This window comes from Erinaceus europaeus, chromosome 14, assembly GCF_950295315.1.
Source record: "Erinaceus europaeus chromosome 14, mEriEur2.1, whole genome shotgun sequence".
In the NCBI taxonomy this organism is placed as follows: Eukaryota; Metazoa; Chordata; class Mammalia; order Eulipotyphla; family Erinaceidae; genus Erinaceus; species Erinaceus europaeus.
In genome coordinates this window covers 10794413-10820665 of record NC_080175.1, presented here as the reverse complement: position 1 = coordinate 10820665, position 26253 = coordinate 10794413, and the positions used below count along the sequence as shown (strand labels likewise).

General features: G+C 40.2%; 2 protein-coding genes across 8 annotated transcripts in view; one reads left to right on the top strand and one right to left on the bottom strand.

The window, feature by feature from the left end:
• Positions 1-5852, top strand: part of ENO4 (enolase 4) — a 32202-nt gene extending 26350 nt beyond the window's left edge. Inside the window, exons 11-13 of one of the 3 annotated variants that reach the window (XR_009544637.1) lie at positions 1028-1095; positions 1668-1785; positions 4382-4470. Coding sequence is in view for 2 of the 3 variants with exons in the window: in XM_007518477.3 (XP_007518539.2) it covers positions 1028-1095; positions 1668-1785; positions 4382-4539 (344 nt within the window). In the remaining variant the exon portion in view is untranslated. Of the gene's footprint in view, positions 1-1027; positions 1096-1667; positions 1786-4381 lie in introns of all 3 variants that reach the window. The other 2 variants (XM_007518477.3, XM_060171218.1) reach the window with 2 other exon arrangements.
• A 3472-nt stretch (positions 5853-9324) lies between these two features.
• Positions 9325-26253, bottom strand: part of SHTN1 (shootin 1) — a 134339-nt gene continuing 117410 nt past the window's right edge. For 2 of the 5 annotated variants that reach the window (XM_007518457.3, XM_060171215.1), the window contains one exon: positions 9325-11309. In XM_007518457.3, the coding sequence (XP_007518519.1) occupies positions 11087-11309 (223 nt within the window). In that variant the 3' untranslated portion in view covers positions 9325-11086. The other 3 variants (XM_016186151.2, XM_060171216.1, XM_060171217.1) reach the window with 3 other exon arrangements.

The following is a 26253-nucleotide window of genomic DNA, read 5'->3' as shown; positions in this document are numbered from 1 at the left end:
ATCTAAGGCCCAGAAGGGTTGACCCCTGGAAATGGGAGATGGAAGGCTGTAGGCCTGGCCTTTCCTTCTAGACCTGCCATTCAGCAGTCACTCTGTCTTTCACTTCAGACTACAGCTGTAGCTTCTGACTTGAGACCACAAACATTGGGGGACCTGAGATTACTCACCCCACATGGTGTGTGCTTTGCCATGGCACCAGGGAAGTGGTGCTGTAGTGATAATCCCTCTCTCTGTGTGTCTATCTGAAGTAAAAAGGAATAAAAATAATCAGCCCCGCAAGTGATGACATTTTCAAGGGGTTTTGAGACCATCAGGTGCTTGATAAGATACTAGCAACACTGCTTTTCTAGTAAGTGTACATTTAGAATGACAGATTCCTTTGGCTAAAATTCCACACGATGAGGCATGAAATCCATTATTTAGGTCTATCAACTCTCCAGTGGATGCCTCTGTACCGACCATATATTTTGACTCAAAGTGCCTATTTCCTACATTGAACGTGGACAAAATTGAATTGCATTTTACGGCCACGGCCTCAGAAATGTGTCAGTATGATTTGAGTATTTTCTCCCTTTTGGTGACCACGATGGTGCACCCTACAATTTATGCTCTCTTAAATTTGATGACACATGGCCATTCACTTAGTATCTAGCAGCTAAGCTATTTTCTATTTTATTAGAGGCAAACAGAGAAAAAAGAAAAAAAAACATAATGAAAATGTAAATGTTTGGATTAGAATGCTTACGTGATTCAGTGATTGGCTCATCACAGGGAAAGTTTAAATCTCAGGCAAATTAAAAACATTTATCCCAGGTACATATCATTTCTATACCATAAAAATCTTGGAATTAAAAAAAAAAAAAACTTCTACTGGGGAAAGGGGAGTTGGGGCTCCCGTGTGCTATGGTGGAGAAGGATGAAGGCTTGGTGGAATTGTGCCCCTGTGGCAACAGCAACTCTGTATATCAGCATTTCTAGAATAAAGTCATCAAAGTAAAAAAAAAACAAATAAAACCTCTGCTTCTAGGTAAAAAGCACATCACTGTCTTTGGAAGCACAGAAGGAGAGTCTTTGGATGACAACCTGGTCGATTTGGTAAGTGCTGAAAGCTGGTCAATTGCAGAATTGCCAAAACACTGCTTTTATCACGAGTTGGTATTTCAGAGAAATGCAGTTTCTGGTGGAGAAAGTCATGTAACCTTTTATGAAATAGACTTGCTTCCTCCCAGACAGCTACCTTTTGCAAAGAGCTAATCTTTGAACTTTGAAAAAGAAGAGAAATTGAAGTCGTAGGAAAATGATGAGCACAGTAAATGGTTGGGGTGTCTACCTGCAATCTTACCTCCTAAAATGATGCCAGGAAAGCCAGAGTGGCTGAGCATGAAATCAGCAGGCTTCCGAGACTAGCAGAGCATCTGCAGTATGGCCACATTGTCTCTTTATCTCTTTACCTTCTGACAAACTGTGAGCCGGTGCCTTTACTTAGGTAAAGATGAAAAGCTAGAAAGCCCAGTTAATAGCAAACTGCCACCCTCCAGCACTGTGACAGCATCCTTTCTCCCTAAAGAATTTGTAGTCTAGCCAAATACACACACACACACACACACACACACACACACACACACACACTTTAAAAGAGGTGTTTTTTTCTTTCCCTCCCCATTAAGGCCACTGGTCTCGGTGTCCAGTTTATCAAGCTGGGAGGTCTTTCTCGTGGAGAACGGGTGACTAAGTACAACCGTCTTTTTACTATAGAGGAAGAACTTGTCCAGAATGGAACACTGGGTATGAACTGCTTTTTTTTTTACTTTGTTTTTACTTAGCCATGACTATGAGAACAAAGATGGGAAGAGAGGCCATAGAAGGCCCTCCGCGGGAGGGCAGGGGAATCCAAAGCCTATAAAAATGTGCTGACAAAACTCAGATGGCATTTGCCACAATGTCTATTGTTGTCTTAATGGATTATCTATTTACCTGAATGTGGAAACTCTCGCCCTTCTTCTTGTGAATAGGCTGCGTGATGCTTTTCAATGGAATTAAGTGATTGGAATCTCCCAGCCTACCTTTTGTTAATGGTCCAAATTCTACTTAAGTTTTTTCTGCCCATGAAAGTTAAAGGCAGATGCCTTCCTGATGGTTCTTGGAAACATGTTTTTGTGTTTTTGTTTGTTTGTTTTACTTAAAACATGTGGGCAGTGTGTGGATGTAACTATTATGCTTTAGGAAGGCTGTGGCTTTAAGAGAAATGAACGAGGACATCAAACCTTTGTAAATCTGCACTGGCTGAAGCACCTTGTAGACAAGCTGACTTGAGAGACACATCCACAGCATGTACCTTTACTTTCTTAAAAAATAAAATAAAGTTACTGACTTATTCAAAGAGGGATAATTAGAAGAACACTCTGGTACATACAGTGCTGGGGATCGAACTCAGAACCCACAGGTTTAAGAGTCAACACCTTATCCATTGTACCACCTCCCATTCACACCATGCTTTGTAATTCTTCTCTCTCCCTCTTCTCCCACCCCTGTCCCAAAAGATAGAGTGGAAGAAAGAGACACAACACTGAAGCTTCCTTTGGTGCTGTAGGGGCTGGGCTCCAACCGGGCTCACAGACATGGCAAAGCAGCACATTATCCACGTGAACTATTTTACTATTTTGGTGCCTCCATTTCTCCTTTTTCTGTGACTGGCAACTCTTACCCAGCCTGCAGAGGCACATCAAGAGACTCATAGGTATCACTACTGCAATCCAAAAGCTATTTTGTGTCTATTTTAGGATAGAATTAATGAATTAACATACTGGGAAAGTTTTTTTTTTTTTTTTAATGCTGTCAATGCCACATTTCCTTGGATCTATGAGTGAATGTTAGAAAAAGAGACAGATTAACTATAGAATGTATTGGGGGCATGCTAATTATTGGGTCTGAAAGCCAGGAAGCAATCTTACTTTGTGATTCAACATATGCATTTGAAAAGGAAAAAATAAGACACAATAGAAATCATGATTACAAACCTGTCATGCTGAACATATGTAATGACCTTGAAACTCCCCCTCAAGCTCATAGAAAATACAAATGTAATTGAGAGACTATTGAAGTCACATAAGGGCAATCAAAAGCCAGATCCTATTGTTTAATATATTTAGTATTGCCTGATTACTTTATGGCCCCCTGACTTGTGTAAGCTTTGGTTTCCTTAAATGGCCTGTTAGATTTCCAGCCAGACCTCCCCACAAGGGGAAGAGCTGCTTCAAACCATCCAACAGGACTCTGATGACTAAGATCCAGCCCTTCCCCTATGACAGATCAAACCCCCAAATGTTTCCAAACAGATTAGTGGATGAATAAAAATTCCTCTGAAATTAATAGTGAGCAGCAATAAACATTATGGGAGCCCCCAAACTCGAAGAGAAAATCTCTTCACTCCCAATTTTGAGTAGGAAATCTTGGCAAAAGCTCTGCCATTGAAATGCCATCACTGTGGGCAGGTGGGCAGGTTGAGAGCACGTTATAACGCATAAGGACCTGGGTTGGAGCCTCCAGTCCCCACCTGCATGGGGAAAGCTTTGTGAGTGGTGAAGCAGTGCTGCAGGTGTCTCTGTCTCTCTCTCTCCCTCCTCCCTCCCTCTTGATTTCTGGCTACTTCTATCCAATAAATAAAGACAATTAAAAAAAAATCACTGTACCATCCATGGGCCTCACTGTAAAAGTTTGACCTTGGCATATTTAGTTGGTGATGGTTTATGTTTATGGAGACCACGGGCCTCTCATCTCGTTCATCTTCCTTTTCCCCTTCCTGCTAAGCATCTGCTCTAAGCCCATTGCACTTCAGTTGTTCAGAATGTCACAGAAGGGTATAAGGCAAACTAAATAAAACAAGTGTACCTTAGTCAAAGACAGGTAGAAGCACTCTTAAGTGGTTTTGAAATAATTTTTAAAATTTTTTATTTAAATTTTATTTATTTATTTACTTATTTATTTTTATTGCCACCAGGGTTATCACTGGAGCTTTCTGCCAACAGTATGAATCCACTGTTCCTGGCAGCCATTTTTTCTCTCTTTCTATTCTTTGGTAGGACAGAGAGAAATTGAGTGAGGAGAGGAAAATAGGGAGCAAAGTTAAGACTGACATCTACAGACTTGCTTCACTGCTCATGAAGTGTCCCCCAGCAGGTGGGGAGAGACTTGAACCCAGGTCCTTGTGAATGATAATGTGTGTGCTCACTGAGGTGGGGTACTGCCCGGCCCCTCTCTGGAATCCTTTCTGATGGGGGATGTGATACCTCGGGACAGTTCTAAAGATGATCTCATTTCAGTCAGAAAATAAGCATCCACATTGGATTAGGTAGTCAATTTTATTCTTGCTTTAATTAAACAGGGTTCAGAGAAGTCCATACATTCTTTTACTTGAATGAAGAGGCTGAACAAGACAATGCTGAGACACTGGAGGCTGCAGACCCTCTGGCGGATGAGCTTTCTGAGCCGTTGGGGCCCAGCTTCCCTACAGAATCGGTGGAGCAAGCAGCGAAAGCATGAGTGCCTCCTGGGGAGGGCTGCACACCTCAGTTTATTGCCACTCCGCTGGGATTACTGGGGGTGGGGGTGGGGATAAGGAATATATCTTCATTATGGCTTTGTGTTAAGCATGTTCCTAACTTGTGTACTCTTAAATTTCAGTTCATTGAAATACATAGTGTGTTTGTTGCCTGGGGAATTCTTTTATTTTTTTATTTTTATTATTTTTTTTAAAATATTCCCTTTTGTTGCCCTTTTTTTATTGTTGTAGTTAATTGTTGGTATTGATGTCATTGTTGCATAGGACAGAGAGAAATGGAGAGAGGAGAGGAAGACAGAGAGGAGGAGAGAAAGACAGACACCTGCAGACCTGCTTCACTGCTTGTGAAGCGACTCCCCTGCAGGTGGGAAGTTGGGGGCTCGAACTGGGATCCTTACCCAGCTCCTTGCGCTATGCACTACTGCGCTTAACCTGCTGCACTACCGCCCGACTCCCTGCCTGGGGAATTCTACCTGTGAACTATTGACAGCTATCAGACTGCCATGGGAATTGTTTGGAAACCAGTAGTATTTTGGCATGCTGTGACCTAGAAAAAGTCCAATCCGTTGGTTGCTATCTCCACCCTGGGTTCAAACCAATCACAGTTTGCAAACCAGAATATTTCTCCTACCACCTGCAGGTCTCTGAGCCAGAACAGGTGTGCTCTCCTGTGGTTATCTTACTCACGAGCACCGGGGCTACAAAGTAGCAGTACATCTTCCTCACCAATCTCACGTGTAAGTGGAGAGCCACTGTGTTTTAAATAATCACACAATTTCCTCTTATTATCCTATCTTTAATTTCCTTTCCTCTGACTCCCCTCCTCTTTCAAGATTTTAGTTTTTCGGGGGGTGGGCAGTGGTGCACTCAGTTGACAGCATACGTTACTATGTGCATAGACCCATAGACCTGGGTTTGAGTGGTGAAGCAGGTCTGCAGGTTCTCTCCCCCTCTCTCCCTCTTTCTTTATCTCTCTCACCCTCCCTCTCCTCCTCTCTCTCTTTCACCTCTTAATTTCTCTGTCCTATCAAATAAAATCTTTTTTTAATTTAGTTTTTCTTCTATGTTTATATCCTTGTGGGTCTCCTTCAGCCCATTTAGGAACAAGTGTGGGTAAAAATAAACAAGTCAATGAAAGAATAAATGCCAAAGTAACTACATGCCCATAAATTCATATGACAGCACTTGACAGGTGATTAAAAATGATGCAGCATAAAAGTCGACTGGATTGTGTGTTTTATAAATTGTACTTGGAGTTGTGGCAGAGTTGCACAGAAATAAACTTGTTAAAACACACACCCGGTGAAGTCACCTTTTTTTTTTTTTTTTTTTTTTTACAGCTGATTAGTATTCCATTGTGTATATATACCACAACTTCACCGTTTTTAGCCAATCTTGGATGGACCTTGAAAAATTCATGTTAAGTGAAATAAGTCAGAAACAGAAGGATGAATATGGGATGATCTCACTCTCAGGCAGAAGTTGAAAAACAAGATCAGAAAAAAAAAAAAATAACACAAGTAGAACCTGAAATGGAATAGGCATATAGTAGCAAAAGACTCTGGGGTCGGGGTGGGTGGGTGGGGAGAAAACAGGTCTGGGAAGGATGACAGAGGACCTAGTGGGGGTTGTATTGTTATATGGGAAACTGGGGAATGTTATGCATGTACAAACTATTATATTTACTGTTGAATATGAAACATTAATTCCCCAATAAAGAAATAAAATAAACACACACCCATCGGCACAGTAATTTCCAACTGCCTTTATGATTTAGGGTCTCTGTTAAAAATTTTTTCATTTGATTTACCCCCAAAATTATATAAATTGCTATGTACAGAGCTGTGGGAGTTGGCTTAAGTGAGCTTTCTTACATATTTGATGTAAAGGTTCACCAATAACATGGAGGACACTTTTTTTCAATGTGTATTTTTTATTAGTGACTTAATGGAGATTTACAATTCTGTAATATAATGGGGGGCTAGGGAATGTAGAAACAGGCTGGAAATGGACCTACCCTATGACCCTGCAATTCCTCTCCTGGGGATATATCCTAAGGAACCCAACACATCCATCCAAAAAGATCTGTGTACACATATGTTCTTGGCAGCACAATTTGTAATAGCCAAAACCTGGAAGCAACCCAGGTGTCCAACAACAGATGAGTGGCTGAGCAAGTTGTGGTATATATACACAATGGAATACTACTCAGCTGTAAAAAAATGGTGACTTCACCGTTTTCAGCCGATCTTGGATGGACCTTGAAAAAATCATGTTAAGTGAAATAAGTCAGAAACAGGAGGATGAATATGGGAGTCTCTCACTCTCAGGCAGAAGTTGAAAAACAAGATCAGAAGGAAAACACAAGTAGAACCTGAAATGGAATTGGCGTATCGCACTAAAGTAAAAGACTCTGGGGTGGGTGGGTGGGGAGAATACAGGTCCAAGAAGGATTCAGAGGACCTAGTGGGGGTTGTATTGTTATATGGGGAATGGGAATGTTATACATGTACAAACTACTGTACTTACTGTTGAATGTAAAACATTAATTCCCCAATTAAAAAAATCAGGGAGTCGGGCTGTAGCGCAGCGGGTTAAGCGCAGGTGGCGCAAAGCACAAGGACCGGCATAAGGATCCCGGTTTGAACTCCGGCTCCCCACCTGCAGGGGAGTCGCTTCACAAGCGGTGAAGCAGGTCTGCAGGTGTCTATCTTTCTCTCCTCCTCTCTGTCTTCCCCTCCTCTCTCCATTTCTCTCTGTCCTATCCAACAACGACAACAACAATAATAACTACAACAATAATAACTACAACAATAAAACAACAAGGGCAACAAAAGGGAATAAATAAATAAAATAAATATTTTAAAAAATCAGGAAAAAAATTTTAAAAATTAAAAAAAAAAAAAAAAAGAAACAGGCTGGGGGTATGGATTGACCTGCCAATGTCCATGTCCAGCAGAGAAGCAATTACAGAAGCCAGAACTCCCACCTCTGCACCCCAAAAAGAATTTTAGTCCATACTCCCAGAGGGGAGATGATAGGGGAAGAAGACCAGAGGACTCTGAAACCCAGTTCCACCAGGATCCAAAGTGTTTGTCATCAAGAACCTTGTTTTTATACCATCACTAAAATTAGGGAAGTGAATCTGGGAAACACTTGAGGAAGTCACTCACTGTTTTTCTTACCTAAGAAGAGGAAAAAAGGAAAGACACTCCAAAGTAGTAATAGGTATAGGTGTAACTTAGAATGGAAGTGATAGCAGGACCATAGGAAAAAAAAAAAAAGGAATATATTCATTCAACCCATATATGTGACCTTGGGAGAACTACTGCAGTTTCCAATGGAGCGGATGGGGACACAGAACTCTAATGGTGGGAACAGTGTGGAATTATACCATTATCTTATAATTTCATCAATCAATATTAAATCACAGAAAAGGATAATAGGAGTATAATTCCACACCAAAGTTCTGTGTCTCCATCCCCTCCAATTGTAGTTTTTCTAAGGTCATAGATATGGGACAGGAATATATATATATATATATTTCAAGTTTATATGCTTCGGTTTTCTTTTTTTTAATTTTTTTTTTTTTAAAAATTTCCCTCCAGGGTTGTTGCTGTGGCTCAGTGCCTGCACTATGAATCCACTGCTCCTGGAGACTATTTTTTCCCTTTTTGTTGCCCTTGTTTATCATTATTGTTATTATTGTTGCTGCCATTGTTGTTGGATAGGACAGACAAAGTCGAAAGAGGAGGGGAAGACAGAGGGGGGGAGAGAAAGACAGACACCTGCAGACCTGCCTCACTGCTTGTGACACTTCCCCCTGCAAGTAGGGGCCAGAGACTTGAACCCGAGTTCTTATACATTGTATTATGCATTCAACCAGGTGTGCCACTGCCTAGTCCCTTAACAACAAAACTCTGTATTGGGTATGATGTAATTCACATTTCAAATCTTTTAGTGAAAACAAACATACTAAGATTGGGGGCTGGGTGGTAGCACACCTGGTTGAATGTACACGTTACAGTGCACAAGGACCCAGGTTCAAGCCCCTAGTCCCCGCCTGCAGGGGGAAAGCTTCACAAGTGGTGAAGCAGCACTACAGGTGTCTCTCTGTCTCTTTCCCTCTCTATCTCTTCCTTCCTCTCAATTTCTGGCTCTCTCTATCCAAAAAATGACATTAAAATTAAAAAAATAAAAACAAAAAACATACTAAGATGGCAGTCCTGTGAAACTTTTTTAAAGAATCCCATAAATTGGCTTAGTCTATAAATTTGTGCATGGAAACAACTAAGAACAAACCCTGAAGACATAAGGACCAGTCTTCCTGTTTTCCCAGCCTAAATAATGGTACCCTGACAGGGGCAAATTATTCTCAAAATTGAGATGGAAAAGGTAAAATTACTAATAGGAAACAAGTGAATAATCATTTATATCCCCTGAATTTTAAATATTTTGTGATGACAGAAAAGGGTGGCATGCAGCTTAGGAAAGGCAGGAACACTGCAAACTCCAGTTACTAACTGCTACGTAGTCAGCTAACACAGCTCACCAGTTAACTTCACACCCTGGAAACGAGGGTGCTCTTGTAACTATTCTTTTGTTGATGTGTGTGATGAAATTATGGCACGTCAAGTGGATAGAATCTCTGTGTTCTAAAATATGTGTAATATAAACATGGTCACGCGCTGGCAAGTATGGAGAAAACAGCATAGCATTTTGCAAAATGGAGACACTGTGCATTATTAAAAATTACTAACGTTACCATTTCTTCTAGAGTTTCATTAAAGACTCAGGAACTAAACCAAAAATCTCAAGAACCACAACTGACCCTTAGTGGGGAGCTGTTGATGCTTTTTAATAAGTGTGGGGAGAGGAGTTCAAATCACAGCATAACAACTGAGGTAAGCGAATTAATGCAGTTTATAGTTAGTATATGACACAGTAGTATTACTCAATTAGGGAAAATTACAGTTGGAAAACATTTACATTGTAATTCCCCATGAGTAAATGGGTAAGTTTACCATAAAATTATCACCGGAAGAACATGAAAACAGTCAAGCATAATGAACCTACGGAAAGATAATTATCTCCAAATTTAGGAAGTACATTTACCTGCCTACCCACTTCTTCAAGCCTATGCTTAGCACACGTGCAAAATAAAACACAATACAACTGCAATTATGACTATCATTTTCTCTTGCTCTTAGGTGAGAACCACCTGACAGCTACATGCTGAGTCATGCTAACAAAACTAAACCTTTCACTTTCTTTAATAGTAAAATTACCATTACCGAGTCATTGTCATAAAAAAAGTGAATTCAAGTACATTACCACTTATTTTCAATAAACACCAATTTTGAAACAATCAACTTTGAAAAGCTGCATAAGTTCTTTTTTTAAAAAAAAATCCCTGATTACGTTTCTATTTATTCACAGTGGTAGCCTGAAACATTGTATTTTAAGAGACTACCACTTAATTTCTTCAAAGAGAAAAAAAAATAATCACAACAAACCTGTGTAAATCTTGAACGGCAGTGAAGCAAGAAAATTGTGTGCTTGTCACCTGTCTTCACTGTACATAAGAACTGTGACAAAATATGGTGCCTGTGCGACATTATTAATGGTGAGAAAACATAATTAACTCATAGTCCAGAGCAACTGGTTTTTACCAAGATAATTCTTCTAAATTCAAGGTCTGGGCAACCTGAATTGAAACTTCCATCTCAATTCTACATTCAGAGCACTCCCACCGAACTCCCTGGGAGGTTTTGGACATAATTATACACATTTTCCATCCCAGAGCTGATAATGAATGTAATTAACAGTGTCGTTAACATTGACCATGAGGCTACAGATTTGATGACCACTCCTGAAGTTGTTAATCTGTTTATGTGCTGCCAGGGATAGAACTGGGGTCCCACACATCTTAGGTACATGTTCTAATGCTGTTCTAACTACGTTCCTGGCCCAACTCCAGAGCTACTGCTGTTTTTTTTTTAAATCTCATCCCATCTCACTATATGCAAGAAAGTAATGTGTTTGCTTCAGTGCCTAACAATTCCTGTGCAATTGCAGTCTTTACTAAAAGAGGGTCAGACCCCAAACAGAAACTTCTTCGGGAGCTTGTTGAATTACCTTAAGGTGGTCAGTTCAGTTCACCCTATTACCTCCAAGTGCTGCAGACTCTGAGCAATTTGTATTTGACGAATGGCATGTGTATTACTGAAAAAGGGATCTTCATCTGAATGTCCCGTAACCTTCTAAAGGAAGTCACACTTAGTACAGCCACTATGAAAAAGAATCTTATTCTTATAAAGATAAAAAACAAGAACAACTAAGATCATGTGCTTTGATAAACAGCTAATTATGTTTATAGGGGAATGACTTAGGAAAGTGACAGCAGAAAACTACCTGCATTCTGAATTCAGAGACAAGAACAGAATGTCTACAGCCCTTGCCAACACAGACCCAACCATGTACTTATTGAAAAGGAATTTTGAACGTATCAGTCTTCTGGCTGCCGGATCAGCAGTTGGAACTGTCTGTGTCTCTGGTTTTTTCAGTGCTTGCTTCTTTGTAATCTGGGTTGATTTTGCCTTCATCCTCCTTGCGCTGAGCTGGATCTTTTTCAGCCACCTGGTCTTTGGTTTGCGGTTCGTGTGCAGAAACCGGATCTAAAACTACAACTGGTTCAGCAGGTTTCCCGTTGCTAGTGGATTCTTCCCTGCATCCAGTGTTACTGGGAGGCCTAGGGGATGAACAGTTAAACACACACACACACACAGATGAAAAATTTTAAAAAAGCAGAGAAAAAAATAGCCATCTTTTATATATCTGGATTCAGACAAACAAAGCACCCCAAATGCTCTAAGTTTAATTAACATGCACAAAGTAGTCTTTGAGGTGCTAGCCATTAAAAAATAAGATATTAGATTACATATTAGTAGCGCAAGGCCCAGAAGAAAGAAGGTGGAAAAAGTCGAAGCAATTAACTACTGAAGTGTAAAAAAGCCAAATGCACCTACCTGCTTAATTACAAGCTCTTTTCAGGAAGTGCAAAGCTCATGGATTTGCTGAGCTCACCTCCCCACTGCCTGCCACCCAGACCTCTGTCCCACCCTCACTGTACTGAAAGAAGCCAGTTGGCTCCCTCCCTAAGCTCTGTAGAGAGGAGGGAAGTGAGTCACCCCATGCCAGCTGCCTCTATGACTGACTAGAAGAAATCTGGTTAGGCCTGGGGAGGGCTTAGGGCAGGAAGAAGGGCAAATGGGACAGTCCAGAGAATCAGCTTGAGGGCTGCTACCAGAAGCTTTTTCTATACAGGAGACTTGTGTTTCTTGAGACATTTCTTATTGCTTTCCCGATACAGGCTTTTCTTGACACTGAGAAGTTATTTTGTTTTTTTTTTTCCTCCTTTCCTTTTCTCCAAAATGTGACTGTATCTCAAGTTCAAGGGGTTCTGAGTTCCTTGTAGAAACAGAAGCATCCTGATACATCTTTATCTGGGGAAGAAACTTGTCTGCTCAAATGTCACCACTGGAAGGTTCTAGGCTGCTGACTGCCTGAGGACCGATGGACATGTAGTGGGCTGTGCAGAGGCTCACCAGGATTACCTTAGCAAAATCTTGGATGCTAACTCCTCCTAGCACACTGTTAGCACAGCTCTGTATGTCAGGACATCTGCTGGTGAACTTCCAGCCAAGGCTAGCCCATTACTCCCCCCAGCCCTCTCCCAGGATGTTATGTCTCCTCTTCTCGGACTCCTAGGACTGGTCCCTCTGCTGGTTGAGACCTCTTACGACCTCCTGCTTCAACTCCCCACAGTTACAGTTAAACACTGTGCAGTTAGGTGCTTAATGGCTATGTGCCTTCAGATGAAATGTAAGCATCCATGAGACGGGGACGGTGGAACTCTGTTCACAGCTGTGACTGCAGCATTTGGCACAGATTCATTTGTGGAATAAGTATTGAAGCAAAAACTGATGAACTGTGAAGGAGTGGACAGACTCGAAGCTGTGAGTCAGCCTCCTGAAGGTCCTTCTTTTACAACAGAAATGAGAAAACACAGGGCCAACTACAGAAAGAAAGTGACCCACGTGATCCAGTCACAGGTGCAAAAACCTCACACCCCAGAGCCCCCCCTTTCTAATCGCTTTCTACTCAATACAAGAGATAGGGTTTGACCATTTCCTTGAAAACCACTCCACTAGCTAACAGTGTCATGTGATTATCATAGGTACCATCACCTAATTGTTATCTTTGGGGTGAGAAAAGCAGAAATGGCCAGGAACAGGAATGTAAAGCTATACAGTACTGAAGAGAGATTCCCCCCACCCCGCCTTGATTTTGGCCTTTATTTCTCACTTGGCATTAGAAAACACAATTGCTACCACCATCCACTTTGGTCAGGGAACCATGCCTCAAGTTGTCTGTTGTTGCAATGCTCTGAGAATCAGCACAGGATACAGTTCCCCAGAGGTTTCAGGTTTGACTTTTCTCTGACCCATACTGTAGCAATAGGTTCAGTCAGACAGCTGAACCACTCTGAGCACAGCGTAAAAGGTTGATTCGGGGAGTTAGGGCTCAGGCAGTGGAGGGTATAGTCTGGTCATCTATTTAAGTCTGCTGCCTCTGCATGTGATGCTGGGCCTGAGGTCAATAGTATGGACAGTCGAAAAGGGAGATACATGACAAGGGACAGAGACTGGAGACAGATCAGAGCTCTATCTATATCTTGACATCTCTCATCCTGATTCACTGGAGCTGCACATGCATGTGGAGAAGCTGTTGCCATAAGCCAACCAGTGACAACATGCATGAATAGTGACAATGCCTGCCTGAAGCCTTAAGAAACAAAAAACAGTTTACCGCATTTCTGTTCGGCCTTCAAAATCTCATGCAAATTTCAGCTCTAACCTGCAAACGAGTTCTAGGGAATGAAGCAGCCAGCCTAGCCAAGTTAATCCAACCAAAGCCACAACAAAGCCTGCAGGTGACCTCTGGTTCCACCATCTTGTGTTCGGGCCTACTGTTACGCAAGCCAGCCAGTTTGCTCTAAGCATGCAAAGGAAGTGTTCCTCTCATTCAGGATCGAGCCGCCTCCATCAACTCATACTGACCTTTGGCACTTCTGTAGAGCTACCACGGAGCCACTCATGAGCCCATGAGTGTCTGCAGGTGAAGGATGTATTGAACACATCCCACAAAGAATTTTCTTCATCAGCTGGAGGTTGAAAACATCCAGGAAGTGCTCCCAGGGGGCCACAATCCACAAAAGCAAGAAATGAATGCTGATTGGACTGAAAAACTCAAGAAAGCTTGGATTCTCAGGCTGAACTTGTCCTGCAGTTGTCTCAGCCACTAGGACTGTTTTTCTTCCCTGAAGTCAGCTTCTCAATTGCAGAGTTATCTATTATTGAGGCTACAGTCTTAAGAACGCTCTGGTTGATTGTCACTGGACTTAGCAGGGCAGGCGAATTTCTCTAAATACATGTGCTGAGAGTCAGAGTAACTGGTTTCTCAAGGTCAATGACTACTACCAGGGTAGTCACCCAGTGCAGTCTGTCCTTTTACAGAAGAGGAAAGAGAGGTTCCAAGAGGTGAAGAGCCTGGCCTATGACCATAAAGTTTATCTGTAGGAGAACAGAAGAAGCAGGAAGTTCTGCCTCTGCCCTGCTTCCTCCATAGCTCCAGGCATTTTACCAAGGAGACGCTAGGAACATGACTATGATTCCATAGGTCAATTCTGGCAGCATCTTTCATTCTGATTCTCTGTTTCCAGTTACATCTTCTAGAACTGCAGAACTAAAGTCTGTTCCCTTCAAGGTATCCCCCCCACACCCCGACCTAGACCTATAACTCCTCCTGACTTGACATATATAGGTCCATTATTTTTTCTCCATCGAAATTGTCCAAGATTCCTTCTGGAACAAGAGGACTCCCCCTTAGCCCTCATTCTATCTCCATTCCCATCCTATGAGAAAAGTCAGAAAGCCTCATCACTGACAGTGTTAAGAACTCCCAACCCTTCATCTGAACTATTCTAGCCTTTAGGTTCATGATTAGTCAACAATTTATTTGGCTCTATACGTTAACTCTTTTTTTCAGCCACCAGGTTCCAGGTGCTAACATGATGCCAACTGGACTTCCCTGGGCAGATGACCCCACCAATGTGTCTTGGGGCCCCGCTTCCCCAGAACCCTGCCTCACTAGGGAAAGAGAGAAACAGGCTGGGAGTATGGATCGACCTGTCACTGCCCATGTTCAGTGGGGAAGCAGTGACAGAAGTCAGACCTTCCACCTTCTGCACCCCATAATAACCCTGGGTCCATACTCCCAGACGGATAAAGAATAGGAAAGTTATCAGGGGAGGGGATGAGATACGGAGTTCTGGTGGTGGGAATTATGTGGAGTTGTACCCCTCTTATCCTATGGTTTTTGTCAGTGTTTCCTTTTTATAAATCAAAAATAAAAACAAAATAAAATTGATTATTTAGTTAAAAAAAAAGAATCCAGACTCTTACTCCAGGCACACAGTGTGTCTGCTTCTAAAAGGGCAAATCTGAAGCTTCTCCTCCAAGGTACTCAACTGCAATGATCCAGTAAGACCTATAGCATATTAATACTTGGTTCATTTTTTTCTCCACTTTAATTCTGCATCTAAGTGTAATTACTACAATACTTTCAAGTGTAACAATCATAATAAGAAATGGCAGCTCATTTTGGATATACTATAAAACCTCTAAGTGAACAAAAAATTACAGCCGATACAAAGTAAGGTTAAAATTATGGGATGTCAGGCTGAAAGGGGTCCCTGAAATGGACTAGTGTAAGCTTCCCATTTCTCAGATGAAGATGCCAGAGAAGAGTAAGCTAAATGAATTTTTCAGGGAACACAACTTGACAATAACAGACAAAGGGTAAATATAGCCATTTTTGCTTCCTGTCCAATATTTATTTCTTCTTCCCACAATATACTAATATATTTTTTTAATTTTTTATTTAAGAAAGGATTAATGAACAAAACCATAAGGTAGGAGGGGTACAACAATATACTAATATTTTTACAGGTCATGGCTGATCATTTGCACAAAGGTTACTTTAAGGCCAAAACCAAGACAAAAATGCAAAATAAAAGGAAAGAGACGTATCAATCTGTGTACTTTTTGAAGCCTGATGCCTAAGTTGTACTTTTAAAAAGGCAGCCCTTACTTTTCCTCAACTACAAGGAAGTCAGAAAAGTGAGGCCTGGGCAGGTGGGACCACATGCTGTTAAAAAGGATAGACTTGACTCCAAACCATGCCGGTACCAGAAGAATCAGAACAATTGCACATGGTATTGTCAAGGCTGACTTTATAGAGGGACTCTGCAATTTCTCAGACTGTGTTCTACCAGATGAAAGTACAGCATTCTAATTTTTTTTTTAAAAAAAGCACATCATTGTTTGCATTCAATGAAATTCCTTTCAAAAATCAACTTTCCACATCCCAAATTATATTCAACAACATTCTAGCTAACAGTTCGGCTGCAATTCAAATTAACTAATGCCCCCAAAGAGCCCTAATAGACATGGTTCTGAGCTCAATAGAATACAGTCAAAGCTCATGAAATGAAGGGGGGAAATGCTTATTTCATGCAAATTCTGCAGATCACTCAAGCTTAATTTTACTGATAATATAAAGGTGGGACATTTTGAACATTACAGTGAATGAAACTTTTAAGCGGTGAGAGTTATTTTATAAAATGCTACCTCTGAAAAGCTGATTGTCAAACAGTATAAAAATGGTTCAAGGCATAAATGCCAAGTTCATTTCTATTTCACTTCAGAGGTAACTATCTTTCAAATCGCAACAGCTGGACTATTTAACACAATCTGGTGAATCAAAGTATAGTTCTTCCCTGGTCTCCCAGTGGGACGTCTGCATTAGTCAGTGGCAGCCATCCAAGAGATGACGCACAGTCGGACGGTCTGAACTCTGTTTCATTTACAATAAAAACGGATAAAGCTGCAGTCACATTTACCACCTTCAAGGACAGAAGACGAAAAGATTTAAATTTGTCTTTATAAAGTAGCTTCCTGGGAAAACTTCAAAAAGGAAGTCAGTTTTATATTTCTCCCGGTGTAAAAATGCCCTTTTATTTTTTTTAATAAGCCCTTTTTACACAGTAACTGCATCTGTGAACAGTACTGGTCTTATAGCAGAGATCTTTACTATTTCCTCCTTTCAAGAAGCCCTATTGTTTTCAGGTTATCTGACTTATTACTTGCCTAAAATGTCCCCAAATAAAGTCTTAAACAGAAGCTGAAACTTTCCATGCTGTTGCCAAATCTAATATATTTTTTAATGTAATAAAGGTAGAACAAGGCTGATTTTTTAAAACGCTTTGTGTATACTTCTAAACCCCATTTTAGCTCCAGAAATACACTGGTCTGTCAGTTAGGGGCTGTTTCTATCTGAGGAGAGAAAGACATAATTTTATTATGGCATTGTGAAAAAAAAGGCTAACTGGTACTGGTTGAGAAACTCTGACACTGACCTCTAGATGCTGCCTTATCTTCAAGATGAACAAGAATTCCTTCTCAACAGAAGTGGCAGTAGCTGAGTCAAGATCTCTAGGTCTACAGTCAGCAATAATTTGATGTTTTGAGAAACAGCATCTCAGAGCATCCAGAAGTCTTATTCCAGTGTTTTCCCTCCTCCCAGGTAAATCTTGACATAAACAAATTCCCAAATACACTGGGGTAGGGAGGCTCAAGAAACTGGCCTGTTCTTGCAAGCCAAGTTAGCAGTGACACTGTGAACTAAGACTGATGAGTTTAAAGGTACACATGTCCAAAGGTCACACACTAAAACTGAGGTAAGTGTCTTTTGTAAGTCAGCATAACTTTAAGCCATCGTGGAGAATTCACATAGGCTCCAGCTATTAACTGCCTGAAAGTAGTCTCCCCCATGAAATTTACAGACTGGACCTCCAAACAAGTTGCTATGCATGAAACGCTTCTTTTCATTCTATATTTGAGGGCTAATTTATTTTTAAGACAGATATTTCTTTAAATTGATTATACTAGGTACCCTGAGTTGTCTTTCAAAGTGGGACAGCATAAAGAATTCCATTGATTTTCTTCCTGTTTATTTTATTTTATTTTTCTATTTCAAGTCATTTTATTAGGGAAATAATGGTTTACAGGGCAGTTGTCGGTGCATGGATCTGATTTCTTATCTCCCTATGATAGGTGCCTGCATACCACTCTCACTTAAGTTTCACTTAAGTCTTTCACCACCCTGTGAACTAATTTTCATACAGTTCCACTAAGTATATTTCCAGTGAAAATGTGTTTATCAGGCTTCAGAAATCAGCTCAACTTAACCTTGCATTTATATTTTAGTGGACTACTTCTATTTAAATAATTAAAAAAATTACCCCCCACCTCCCGTATCCACAAAAGAAAGGAAACACAAATACTGCAGAGACTATAGCAAGTTGTTTAGAAAAACTACAAAGCACCAAAAGCAATTTGGTTCTCTGTGCAGAAATGATATATTTTATGCTAATTCCCTAAAAATCATGGGTGTTTGCAACTGGAGGGAAATATTAGAAGGCAATTAATTCTTTGATAGAATTGAGAATTACACGGCAGCATTTTTAACAGTCATTTTGAGATTTACTCAACAGAATTTTAACACTAGGGGGAACACAGCCTAACAAGTCTGGGAGAAGGAAGTCGGTCTGTACCTTGGAACAAGGGGAAGAAAACAGAGGGGCGGCTCTTTGGGACAGTCCACAGGATAGCTCCTTCAGGGAGGGGGGAGAAGACAAAGTGAGGTGATCTCAACTTCCAGGACATTCAGTTGCTCTGCTAATTTTGTTGTTAAAACTTAATTGTCCATGTACAGGCACACATGGAGAAGCATTGTAATGGGGCTTTGCCAAGCAGAGCTGTTTCCTGCAGTGTCAGTACACAATTCAGCAGTGCTAAGATTACAGTTGAGAGCAGAGCAAATCCTTTAATTGTATAAGAACATCAGATTAAGCAGTAACTTCCATGCAGTTCTTTCTGTTCACTGGTAGTCTCTTCTGAGAAACAAATGTTTACTAAGTACAGGGAAGGTGCCCACCATTCTACCTTCCACACCATGCACACTTGTGTCTGTGAACAGGGACACACACACACACACACACACACACACACACACACACACTCACACACACACACAAAGAGACTGGTAGAGAAATAGTGGAAAGTACAGGGAGATACCCTCCCTCTCCATAACAGGCACCAAAAAAACCCAACAAACAAACAAACAAACAAACCCTTGTTTTTTCCATAATATGTAGCCAACCAAATTCATCTCTTGCTGAGATCAATTTTATGACAAATTTCCCTAAAAACTAAGTTAAGAAGCTCAGTTTTTATTTGAAGACATGTATAAAAAGCTCTGATTCTCAGCTCTAATTGGAGAAAAAAACAATCCCATGACTTTGTTGTTGTATACTAGTTCCACAGTGGATATAATGAAATAAAGCTGAAGAGACCGGGTAGAGGTCAGACAACAATAAAATCAATCCTAACTTTTAACTCCAAATCTGAAAGGCGATTAGTATTTTTTTTCTTTCACAGAAATGTTTGATTATCACACTGACTATGAGACATCTAAAATTTATCTTTTATCAACTACCTTTTCATATTCAGTTAATGGATAAAACAAGAGGAACTATTACAAAAGTAAATCTGTGTAGGGCCAAAAGCCACATGTATTTAGAGACACCATAGATCTAGAAATTAAATGCAAATTGAAATAAAAATGGTTTCACTGGAAAGAGACATTTTTCTATTGAAACTGAAGTCCTCTAATTGCTACGTTGGCTTTTATTTTTAAAAATTTTCTAGGGCAGAATGTGACTTGTACTGACCTTCCCTCCCCCCCCCAAAAAAAAGCATGCTAGCCACCTATGGTAGTTAAAAAAGAAATTTAAATGAGTTTTATAAAGCTCAGTTTTGGGGAGCTCTTGCATGAATTACAGAAGTGTTAACTGCAAGAGCTTTTGACAATTGTGGCTTAAAAGGACCTTTGAAAAAGACCCAGTGCAGAGGACAGTTACAAAATCACTACCAATCACACTGAATTACAATGGAATCTGAGTCCCCTTTTGAAGTAAGGTGCTACAGAAATAACTGGATGAAATGAAAAAGCACCCATGAAATTGGTTGTAACCATTAGGAGGATATTCACCTTCCTAAAATTAACAGAAAAACTGAACATGGAACAAAGCTCCACAGTGATGAGTAGGGCCACCTGTAGGTCAGTGAAAAAGCAAGATGGTGAGATCACAAGATGGGCACAGAATCAACTCCGATGCTGAAATCTTTTAAGATTTGTGCAGGGAGTCGGGCTGTAGCGCAGCGGGCTAAGCGCAGGTGGCGCAAAGCACAAGGACCGGCATAAGGATCCCGGTTCGAACCCCGGGTCCCCGCCTGCAGGGGAGTCGCTTCACAGGCGGTGAAGCAGGTCTGCAGGTGTCTATCTTTCTCTCCTCCTCTCTGTCTTCCCCTCCTCTCTCCATTTCTCTCTGTCCTATCCAACAACAACAACAACAACAATAACTACAACAATAAAACAACAAGGGCAACAAAAGGGAAAAAATAAAATAAAATAAAATAAATATAAAAAAATTAAAAAAAAAAGATTTGTGCAATTCTTTTTCCATACTGAAGGCCCACTTGTTCTGCCCTTGGTATAGTAGAGATTGTGTGTCACTTGGCCATCATCTAAGCCATGATGACTAAAGGACACTTAATCACAAATTCAAAGGAGCTTATTGGCAACTGACCAAAGATAGAACTCTTCCCAGAGAGGTACAGGATAAAGTGGATATAATAATCAACTTTATTTGGGGCCATGGAATGCATGCCTTGGAAACAACTGGAATCACAGAGTGTGTCACCATCAGATTCTCACTTAATAAAGCACTTCCTAATCCAATTACTAGACAGAGATTTTAAAATGTACTATTATTCTTCCATATGTCCGCAAAGTTAATGAAAAATGTGTAAATGAAACTTATATCAAAGACTAAAGTAGCTTAGGCTAGTATTCTGATATGCCAACATCCACAGTTGATTTGGAAGCTTGCCCCTTTATTGGATATTTGGCAGGAGAGGTATTAAAATGATTTCTTTCCAGCTACTTTTAAGTCACTATGCTAGTTCAGATTGGTCTTCTTTCTCAGAATTCTATTTTCTTCTCTTAGTAAAAGGTATTTTAATTGCACAACTTAGTCTTAAGAAATGGGAAGAGTAAGGGGTTGGGCAGTGACATACATAGTTGAGCACATGTCACCATGCACAAGGACACTGGCTCAAGCCCCCACCTGCAGGGAGGAAGCTTCATGAGTGGTGGAGCAGTGTTGCAGTACTGCAGAGCCCTCTTTCCCTCCCTTTCTCTCCATCCTTCCATTCCTCCTCCCTCTCCATTTCTCTATAAGATATAAGATATATAATAATATATAATACCGAGAGCCAGGCAGTGGTGCAGTGGGTTAAGTACACATAGCATCAGGATTCCTGTTCGAGCTCCGGGCTCCCCACCTGCAGGGGGTTCATTTCACAGGCAGTGAAGCAGGTCTGCAGGTGTCTATCTTTCTCTCCCCCCCCCATCTTCCCTTCCTCTCTAGATTTCTCTCTGTCCTATCCAACAACAATGACAGTATTAACAACAATAACAAAGACGATAAACAACAAGGGGAACAAGAGGGGAGAAAAAATATATATGACCAGTAAATGTAGCTCTAAAGCACGGATTGCTTCTCATTTACTTTTACTATAACAAAATATAGAGATAGGAAAGACTGCCCTATTTATTTCCTCTGCGATCAGAAACCTCTAATTCAAATGGGTCTAGAAGCATCTGGACAATAAGTCCTAGGGCTGGGATGAAACTCTTAACCCCAAGAGTACTGGCAATTACTTGGATTTGAAATTTTAAGTTCTGATGGTGCAGCTTAACAGTTATTTTCCATTTTTACGTTTCTGATAAATCTATATTGAGAAACATGCTGTAGGCACATAATATATGCTTAACTTTGAATCTTATCTTACCTATGAGCATCTTTACCAAGCAATCACCTTTGTAAAGAACTATTATTGGGGTCCTACAGCTGTCAGGAAGCTAACTGACCTGCCTCTGTTTTGAACAAGAATAGCCACAATGTAGAGAAGATAAAACTGAGAAGTTAACTTGAAAACCAGACTTTCTCAAGGTCACTTGGTCCAGCTGATAACCCAGCTGGTCTAGAATCTCCATTTGTAACTCTGATGTTTGTCCTTTAAAGTCCAGTAATGGACCAGCATTATAATCTCACATAGGAGAAAGAAAGAAAGGAAGAAAGAAAGAAAGAAAGAAAGAAAATAGTTGTAAACAAACAAACAAAAACAGGTGTGGTTTCCAAGTAATGCAGCTATGAGAAAGTAATTCTTAACTTTAAAAGTTTCATGATTTGGAATTTTCTCTATGTTATACTGGCCACCCGAGGATTAGCTTGAGTCAATGAGCCGTCCTGTATTTTAACATTCACAGATCATTCTAGGTGCCTGAGGGACATCACAGGACAAGATCAGATTCATACTCTCCATTTGGGTGGCCAGCTCCTTGCTCCTCATGGTATAAGGGGGAGTAGGAGCAAAGATAATTTCCATCTCAATTTTAACAAATCAGCATTATGCATTCCAATTCACCATTACAGTTAAGGTATTATTACCAGGCAGAAGGTACTTACCAGAAATAATGAACAGGACATAAATATTTCTAAAGCTATTATTAAAACAGAAATAGAAACAATTAGCGTTCTCTAAGTCCTGATTATCTTTTTCTTTCATTTTTCTTCCTTTTTCTTGAGAAATACCTTGCTTTGCTTAGGCTAGTGACAAGAGTGTTAGTTTTAATTAATCCTTGCAATTAAGTATTAAAGGTTTCTCCTACTTTTTCACAAGTTCTTGGGGGAGAGCAGAATCCATATAGTTGGCTGTTGGAAATGTCATGACATATTTTTCTATGCAAAAATTAATCATGACTTTTTGGACAACCCAAGAGTTCTAGTGACACTCAGAAAATTAGGAATCACTGTATTATTTGGAATATATACATGTGTTGATGCTAGGAGATTATCAGAAGAAAAAAAAAACTTTTCAGGAATAGCTTGAGTTATTTAATTCCCTGGTTAAGATCTTATGCAGAGAACACCTTTGTTTCTACCCTTATGCCTTAAAATGTTTTTTAGTAAGCAGACTTCCTTCCCATTAACTGAGTACAGTTGAACAGTCTCCAAATACTCTGTGGGCATGCATAAAACCACAGAAAAGGGGTCGCATGTCATCTAGTAGGACATGCACTCTGGGATGAGCTCCAGTATCACATGAAGTGCCGTGTGTTATGGTCTATCTTCCTCTCTCTATTTGAAATAAAAGGAATCAAAAAGCCAGCCCACAAGTAGTAGAGTCCTGCATGCCTGAAGTTCCAAAATAACAAAAATAATGATACCATCCCCAAAGTATGCAAGACTGAACTGGAAGTAAATGCCTCTTGAGTGCTTTTAAATGTTTATTTTAAGCAAAATTAGCAGTCAACAAAAACTTCTATTATTTGGTTGGTATAAATGGGTAGTTGATAAAATAATAATAATAATAATAATAATAATAATGTTCCAGTTTTCATAACTGATATTCTGAATTATTCCAGGGTTTTGAGATAAACCAAAGAGAACAATTTCCTGACCTCCTAGGAGGGGACAGAGAATAAGCAGAAAATACAGTGCTGCTAGAAGACAACTGATGTAGGGGCAAGTGGGGCCAGAAAATGGGAATTCAAAGAAAGATCAGTTTTTAATATTTGAAGTAGGGTGCTCAGAGTCTACCTTAAAAAGATGCCATTGAAACAATGGCATGTGAGCAAAGAACTGATAAGAACTGAGGTGAGATAAGGTAAGCCGGCTAGCTATTGGGGAAGAACAGAGGTAGAGAGAAGGGCAGAAGCAAAGGGCTAGGAACAGACCAATGAGATGGTCAAGGAGAACAAAGCCGAGAGAGTATGTAAATATCTGTGCCAGCAGTGATGAATCTGTAAGAAGTTACTAGGATATGATAGGTACCCTCCTTTGATGGTAATTCTCTGTCATGAGCCAGTAGTGCTACTTACCTGAAACATCATGGTGGCACTGACCCCTATAAAGGTGGAATTAATACAGTGCAGTAGCTGTTTGAAAAGGAACTGTTTCACTTTTTTAAAAAAATTATTTATAAAAAGGAAATACTGACAAAAACCATAGGATAAGTAAGGGGTACAACTCCACACAACTCCCACCATCAAAACTCCGTATCCGCATCCCATCCTCTCCCCTGATAGCTTTTCTATTCTTTATCCCTCTGGGAGTATGAACCCAGGGTCATTATCTGGCTTCAAAATGCTTTGATGGTGCAAGGTCATAAAGACTAGGGAAAGACAGAAACAGGCTGGGGGTGCAGATCAACCTGCCAACGCCCATGTCCAGCAGAGAAAGCCACTACAGAAGCCAGTTCCTCCTTCTGCAGCCCATAAAGAATTTGGGTCCATACTTCCATAGGGATAAAGAATAGGGAAATTTCCAATGGAGGGGACGGGACATGGACCTCTGGTAGTGGGAACTGTGTGGGATGGTAGTCCTGTGATGTTACGATCTTGTTAATCATTATTAAATCACTAATAAAAAATTTAAAAAAAAAGAATGGAGCTGCCTCTACTAGTGTTAGTATAGCAGAGTGAATTTAATAGGCAGAGCCAGCCCAAAACACCCCTGAATATGACGTTTCCCATGGCAGGCAGCCAGACCAGTTTCAGGAGATTCAGTTCAATCATGTAGGTCTTACATTTACAACTTAAAAAGCTAGGTCTGCACACAGATGAAAGAAGGGTACCGCCCATTTGGGAAGTGAGTTATTACCCAGTGCATACTCAGGATGCCTGGCTTCGTTTGCATAGACTAGCTATACCTTAGATGAACTGAATTTTGCGGAGAGGCTCTCTGCTTTGCTAAATGACAGTCAATAAGAACATATACAGCATTTGTTATTTCAGCTAGAGGATGTCAAGAAAGGAATAATCAAGCATTAGGTTACAAAGTTTAGAAGTTAATACAGCAGCACCGAGTATTTGTGTTAGTGCTTTAAGTAGATAAATTAAATTGAAAATGTGTCTCTTAAGCAGTCATTGAACAAGCAAGATGAGAAATAAATTGAGCTTCACATAGGTCTTTATGGCATCTAACAACTGTGTCTGTCAACACACGGATCCTTTTCACTGTCAATTCAACACACATTTTACAGACCTTGGGCCTGCAATTATTTCATTTCCTTTCTTGGAAATGTAATTTCCACTTACTTTTGGAGAATAAAAGGCAGACAAAAGGAGGAAGGCGTTGCAGTATTTTCTGATTAAGATTATCTGTGCAAAATGGTAAAGGGAAAAAAAATCTATACACACACACATACACTGAAACATTTCTCAGAAATGAACTTGTCTCAGCCAAATTGCCTTTGTGTCTGGATATTGGTTCAAATGTAGCCAGACTGTGGATGTCAAACTGGGTGTTTAACAAATTTAATAGGAAAGATGAAGAATGAATATAGATCATCTTTCTGTTAGAAGTGTTCAAATGACTCCAGTCAAAAGAAAGGAAACACATGACTACAAGGAGGAAAATGTGCTTTCAAACACAATGAAATTAGATAAAATTGGAAATCAGAAAAGAAGACCATTCACTCTGTAAGGGGAGAAAAAAAGTTAATAGTACCAATGAGAAAAATGCTGGAGTGAAAGAAAATACCAGTTGGCAAAAATAGATCTAAATTGAATTTCAACTTCATTTGTCCAGGCTTCACCTTTTAAACTAAGACAGGTAGTGCTACAAAAAAAGGGTTCTTTCTCTCCTGATAGAGCAGGAAATCAGAGGTTTAATTAACCGTGATTACAATATTCGGCTGATCTGATTTGTCTCACCTATTCCTTTTCTTTAAGTGACAAACCAGCTGACATTCTGGCAAGAGAACTAAAGCAAAACCAGACTAATTCCAAGAAGAGCTTGCCATTGTTATAAAACAAATTGATCCTTCACCTGATCTGCCTGAAATACGTTCAATAGCAGCATTAACTCTGACAACCCAAGTGCCACTTTCAAGCAAGTCTACATAGGTAAGTCTTTCCACGGTATCATTTAATTCTCAGGATAGAGAAAAAATGAAGGCAAATCCTTAACAGAGAAACAGAAAACACAACTGTGGAAAATGTCAGCTTCAAAGTACATCTGAAGACCTGGAATCTTCTTTGGCCACTTATGAACCGGGAAAGAGGGATGACCTCCGTCCGGACTTAAGTCTTGAAAGAATGGTGAAGTATATTCTGATGCTGACTTAAGTGTCAGCCTGGTGAATTCTTTGGACAGAAGAACCTGATTATGAAGCCGGAATTGTCTCTACACATTTTTTTCTTGGAACCAGAAATAAAAGCTCTAAGCAAGATAATTAGGATCAAAAGCCAGTTCGTGAAGTGACAGAAGAGTCTCTATAGGGGGTTAGCCGAAGCAGAATCTTTCAAAAGAGAAACGAGACAAAGTCACACACAAGTTAGTCAACACAGAGTCTTGTACACACTACTTAGTAAGGAGC